General features: G+C 35.5%; 1 protein-coding gene across 1 annotated transcript; it reads right to left on the bottom strand.

Annotated features, from left to right (window-relative positions):
- Nucleotides 1-3,685: 3,685 nt before the first annotated feature.
- LOC104160585 (TRAF family member-associated NF-kappa-B activator-like) lies at nt 3,686-6,027 on the bottom strand (the record flags this gene model as incomplete). The annotated part of the gene is made up of 2 exons (XM_009698744.1): nt 5,902-6,027; nt 3,686-4,269 (listed from the first exon to the last, which is right to left on the bottom strand). Coding segments are annotated over exons 1-2 (675 nt in total), but the record flags the coding sequence as incomplete, so codon positions are not given.
- Nucleotides 6,028-6,316: the final 289 nt, after the last annotated feature.

The raw sequence follows: 6,316 nt of genomic DNA on the forward strand, positions 1-6,316 counted from the left end.
TAGTTTAAAGCCAGCAAGCCCATTTACCTGACACTGGAGTTCAAGGGACTATAGCCTGATACATACTTTAAGTCAGAGTGTATAGTAATTATTTCACGTCACACCAACTACAAATCCAAAAGACTTCTATCAGTTTTCGAAGTAAAGTTAAAATTTAAGTTTTGTTACTTTAGTGTTAGCAACACAAGATACAATACATAGCTACATTATATGGCTAGGACGATGAGGTTTTGAGTAAATCGAAAACTAAATGTATACTGCTGTGGCTGCAAAATAGACAGAACAGCAGCAAGCTGGTATGAGCTGTATGTGGGGATGGAACCTAGAAGAGGAGAGAGCCCTACATTTTTTTTTGGCTCAGTTTTCTTCTCTTGCCTCACTCACATATGGAAAGACAAGCAAGAATACTTTCTAAAGTAGTTTCTTTAGAAGTTTTAAATTTCTTGCTATTGATACTTACCCAAGAGTTTTAATGTTCAGCTCTTATTCAAATTTCATCATGCCAAATAATGAGAATCTATTGCTAGTTCCTCCCATGGCAACTCACTGTACAACTAACCTGGCTTTCATAGTAGTTAAGCCTTCTTTTGAAACCAGCTGAACTTCTTGGAGTCAATGTCATGCCCATTCCCTATTTAAACAGTGTTTAGTTTATCAGATAGGAATAGCAGATTTACTGTCTTTCATTATGGTCAGCAATCCATATAATTAAATTGACTAATTAGTAATTAAGTGCAATCACACCACTTTTTTCAGCTCAAAGAGTCTACTTATTGTATGTTGCTGGTGTAAATTGCGTATTAAATCTATCTAGACACTGACACACCTAAACATCCCTAGAGAAATATGTTTACAATTACTCGTTTCTAGTATCTTATGATGTAAAGCACCATTTGAAAAAACCCAAAAATAGTATTGTAAAAACCCCACAAAGGACATAGTAAGATTTCTAATCTTGGAAGCACAACAAGGGGAGGTACTCCTCTAGCAACCCACTGAGGCAGGCACTTTAATTTCTTTCAAGTGTTAAGCATGTGCTTAATATGCTTTTCAGAATAGGGATATATTTAAGCAGATGTTCCATTACAAAAACATTAATATTCAGATTAAGATCAATAGACTATCAATTTGCTTTTAAAATCATGAACATTCTCAGAAATATTTTTGGTGGGAACAACCCCCTCAAACTGTGAATACCGATAAACGCATGCATGTATATGCAAGTCTCAGTTAAATGTAGTCTGTAAAATCCTAGGTCCACTAATATCCATGTTTATTTTAATCTGCTGCTCTTTTCAGTCACATGTTTTTTTAAAGTTACATCCTAAGAAAACAGTACTGAGTTTTCACATTTAGTATCCACATAGAAGGAAAGAGCTAAATTTATTACAGCAACTGAGAGCAGTTCCAAGAACTTACTGTTGCCAAATCTACTGCATTTATGGGGTTTTCCATTTTATAAGTTAACATATGTAGTAAATACTTGAAAGTTTGATCTACACTAGGAAAAAAAAATCAGGTATGTAATTCCTCCCTATTAGAGCTTCACTGTGGCAGGGATGATGGAAGCGATAAGCAGTGTAACTACCCCTTATAAAGGTGGTAAAAATACTAAGAACAAGTTTATGCATAAATTTTGCTAAGATTAATACAGTTGAAATGGCATGTGTGCAAGTAACTTTTAAAAAACATTAGTATTTTAATCAACATATATATTATCTGTGAATCAAACCTTTAGCACAATTAACAGTCAGAGAAAACTCTAAAGCTGGGTCCAATTCACTGGGAAAAATACAAACCTTTTCTGAAGGGAGCTAAATAAAGGTGAAGGATGTTTAAATATATTGATATACAGAGATGTATATTTAATGGATTCTAAAGAGATTCTAAAGTAATATTGGCTTGTTTCAAACAAGGTTCTGGATAAGATGTAACATTTTAATCAATGTCCTGTACGTTCTACAGTACTATTGGAGATATGACTTAGAAATACTGAAACAGTTCACCATTAGCTTTCTTTTCTCCAAGTGTTAGCATTATTACTTTTTTCTCCACAAAGCAGATCATATACATTTCAAATGATGGCTCCAAATTAATGTCCTTATTTTGCAGAAATACCAGTGATCAAACCAAAGGCTTACTGCTATTCAACTGCAATTCTTCCCTACTTTTTAAGCTTCATACTCCCCTATCAATTTATAATCACATACCAGCTGTTTCACTTGCTGTAATACACAATGCAGGGTGCCATCTATTGAAAAATGAATACACAGACTAACTAGTAAAAGAACAAGTTGGAGAGGGAATATAGGAAAAGAGGATAGTAACAAGCAATGGAGTGAATGCTTCACAGCTCCACAGGAATTCTACCAGTGATAAAATAAATGGTTTAATTTGTTTAACTCAGTCACAACGTTAACTGAGGACCCAATGAAAAATAAAGCACAATAAAAATGGTGATTAGTAAGTTGGTATAGAATTGAGATCTCCCACATTACAAACAGATATTTAAAATACATTTTGAAAAATCAGGCTTATAGTTTAAAATACAAAGATGAGGAACAGCAAATTTTCCATGCTTTAAACTTTTCATCCACAACTGGTTTGCAATAGAAAATTAAACTAGATTTTAGGAGAAGCAAACATCAAAGCTATCAGGTCCTACAAATGCTTTCCAAATGCTAGTTTTGCATGTCATGGAGTGGCCAAATTGAGAGGTAAAGCTCTACCACTGCATGTACCTTGACATTAGCAAAAAACACAAAACCACATCAATGTAAATAGTAAAAAATATGCCAAATCCACCCTCACAGAATTCCTAAATGTCACTATTTGCTTACTCTTGAAAAGCTGTCCTCTCACAAGGTGTGAGAAAAGCCACAGAAAAGTAAAAAAATCAGTCTATAATGGTCCATAATAGTTTTGCTAGCAATTTCAGTTGAGATAGGATGCTACACTAAAGAAGCAAAGTATTCAGAGATGCGACTGTCAGAATCTGCTGAAACGTTTTTCTGCGTTACAGCAACTGGGCCTTGCTTTCAGAAGCTCCCATTCAAGTAGCTATAACTGAAATTCAAGCCCAAAATACCCACATAAACCTAAAATAAAGTATTTTAGTGAACTTCCCTTCATTTGAAAAAAACCAAATATGCTTTCCTCCTTGACTGCTTAAACTATGAAGAAAAAATCTTACGTTTTCTTAGAGGGGAGGAATAGGGTGCTGTTTATACCTCAGATTGAGATAAAAAGTAGATAATTTTTCCACAGTGAATATTTATCAGTTCAGCTTTTTAATTAGTCCATTTTTCATATTCTCTGCTGTAGACTAAAAACAATTAAAACAATTATGTGCCCTATTCAAGTGAGATCAAGGGTAGAAAGAAAGCAATCTAGGGGGCAACTTACAATTAATGACAGCTCTGAAATAGATATAGAAGTAATTAATATATATGAACTGAAATCTGTGCAAGCATATCCAGTGCGCACATCTGCTTAAATTCCTGCCCTTTCACTGGAAAAGTGCCCTGTACACATACTTCAGTATCAGGAAGAAGAACTGACAAGAGATACTGTCTTAAAAAAAAGACTGATGAGGTATAGAATATATTAATCCTGTCTTAAAGATCAAAGTGGCTGTCTGAATCATTACCATTTTTTGAAATGTACAGTATTTATAGAAAGATACCTGATGAGGACCTCTGACGGTTGTCCCAGAAGCCTCTAAAGATGAAAAAATTACTTCAGGTACACCCTGGTTTGTGCACTTAGGTACAAATGTGAAACCAGTGTCTGTTGTTTTTAAACATGTTTTGTCACGGGTATTTTCTATGGGCATGTTTGCATGATTTGGGGGGTTTGTTTTGTCAACAGTAGTTAAGCTTTGTAAAGCTGAGGTCATGAGATCAACTCCATGAGCTTCAAATGAGTTAGGTTCCAATTTACTGAGGTTAACAGCACGGTCTCTGTGCTCCAGGTTAAAATGATGATCTTGAAGCATGTTTTCAGCTATACCGGTACAAGGAACTGTTGGTTTTTCCTGAGTGCTCTGCAAGAAAGCAGAGTCATTGTCTGTAGGTGGAAACTTGACATTAAATTTAGAAAGTGATTCTACAGAGTTGTTGTCCTCATGTTGGCCCACTCCTCTTGGTGTGATAGATGTGATGCATGATGCACCTCTATTTATATCCTTTATAACCCGAGGCTTAAAAAGCTCTTCTGCTTGTTCATCAGTTTTATCAGTACACTGTATCGGCATGGAAAACTGTATTTCTGTGAAGAAAAAATGAAGAAAACATTAAATAGTCCACTGAAGTATAGTTATTAAAGGTGTGCTGTTGGGGTGTTTTTCCTGAGAGGTTTTTGATCTTCCTTCTTGGCTCTTTAACCTTTATTTTTTCTCTGAAATTAGTTTGAGGCATAGTTCTCTTTCACAAACATTAACTCTGACACAAAAACTATCAGAACAGAAATAAAAGGAAATAATTCCGTTCTAATAATTCCATTTCTCTTTGATTTATGGCTATAAACATTTTCATTTTATCGAAAATTATGTTGTCCCATACTCTTAACACATACTTGCATATATTTACTGAAGTGTTCTGGCAAAAATAGAAGCTGGAACCAAACCCATTTCCACGGTGCCAAGAACATGCTAGGCACCATAAGCACGATTTTAGAAGGTATTCAGGTACCAAACTCCCATTGGTTTCCAAATTAGGTAAATATTTAAAGAGAATAACTATTCAGAAGTGGGACCATATTTTCCCTTTGTTTTTAGAATTCCCCCTTCATTTTTGGCACCTTATTAACAAAAGCGGTAATAATATACATAGTTACTCCAGATCAGGTTAGAGAGTAACTTCAGTACACATTTATTGCACAACAGCCTTCTGACATCACTCAGATACTGTAGTAAAGTGGGCCACAGAAGTAACAGAAATCAAGCAGATTAAATCTGTATCATGTATAGCTTTTCACACAGTTGAATTAGGCACTTATTCAAGGAAAACAAATCCTGAAATAAGTTGCCAAGCACTCACCCCCCAAAATTCCTACCCCCAAATAATAAAGTTTAGTAGTGTACAATCAGAATATTACAATACAGTTCAGACATAGCAATTTGAAGCCAGAAGCTACACATTAGCACTTCATGTAACAAAACTTCAGTAATGGTATAACCTAAATTAGAAGCAAGTGCTGAAATCAGCGTCTTTGCTTCAACCATGTTAAGTTTGGCAGGTGTTTTTTGAACTCACTTAAGAGTCTGATCCTACTATTAAGAAAAGCTAGTAGGGAATACCCATAGTAACTTACATTATATTAAATGTAAGCATTAGCAGAACTGAACAGTCAGGATCTCTTCCAGTTGCAACAAAAATCAATACTTTCTTTTGTTTTCAGGAAGTGTTGGACTAAGCTCTTGTCCCATATAACAAAGCAGTATTCAAAAGTCTGCGCAAGGAAGTCTAGAAAATAAGTCCTCTGACTCTCCTCAGTCCGGCAGTTTTCCTCTAACAGATATGGGGCTACAGACATTCATAACAGACATCTTTTGAACTGACAGCTAAATTAAAAGCAAGCAAGTGCTGTCATTCACACAGTATGATGGGATATCACATGTAGTAAGTGCCTGCCTCTTACTCCAAGGGACAAAACAATTACAAGAGCCATTGATGTGATGACTGTCTTTTATAGCATGTGATTTGGAGCATTCGTCATAGAATGCCAAAACTGGCGGTGCGTTTTCTTGGTGAAATACTGAGCACCATGTGAACAGACTTGAAAAAGGCAGATGGTAAACAGTGGAAGTACTTCTATGTATGTGTAATTTACAGTATTTTCAAATATAAAGCAAAGCTTTCAAACAGTTGAATCACAATAAGAGCTTAAGTATGATATTACCAGTTTCAGGTTCTGGCTTTATCTTAAATTTACTCAGTCGGTCTGTTTGTTCTCTGGCTAGCATACGTATTCGATGACACTCTTCTTTCATGTCCTGGAAAATAGTCTCCAGATTCTCCCTGGAAGATCAAAATTGTAAATTAAAGAGTCAACCAATTCAGCTTGTTGTGACCTTGAATCGTCACACCCACAAACCAGAGAAAAACATAGTGTAAGCTACTTTTCTTGGATACCTTGTTCCTCAGCATATGTATATGTATTTTTGTTCTCCTCAGTAAAAGCAAGCAGAAAAGGGAAAAGAAATTGTTGTCAAAGAGCTGTTTTGTCATATCATACACACATACATTCAAGCTTAGGGCCTGACCCTGCAAGGAACCCCCCCAAAAAAACCAGCCTGTACATTTCTTTCACTTCC

The sequence above is a fragment of the Cariama cristata genome, unplaced genomic scaffold (assembly GCF_000690535.1).
Source record: "Cariama cristata isolate BGI_N322 unplaced genomic scaffold, ASM69053v1 scaffold24194, whole genome shotgun sequence".
Lineage (NCBI taxonomy): Eukaryota > Metazoa > Chordata > Aves > Cariamiformes > Cariamidae > Cariama > Cariama cristata.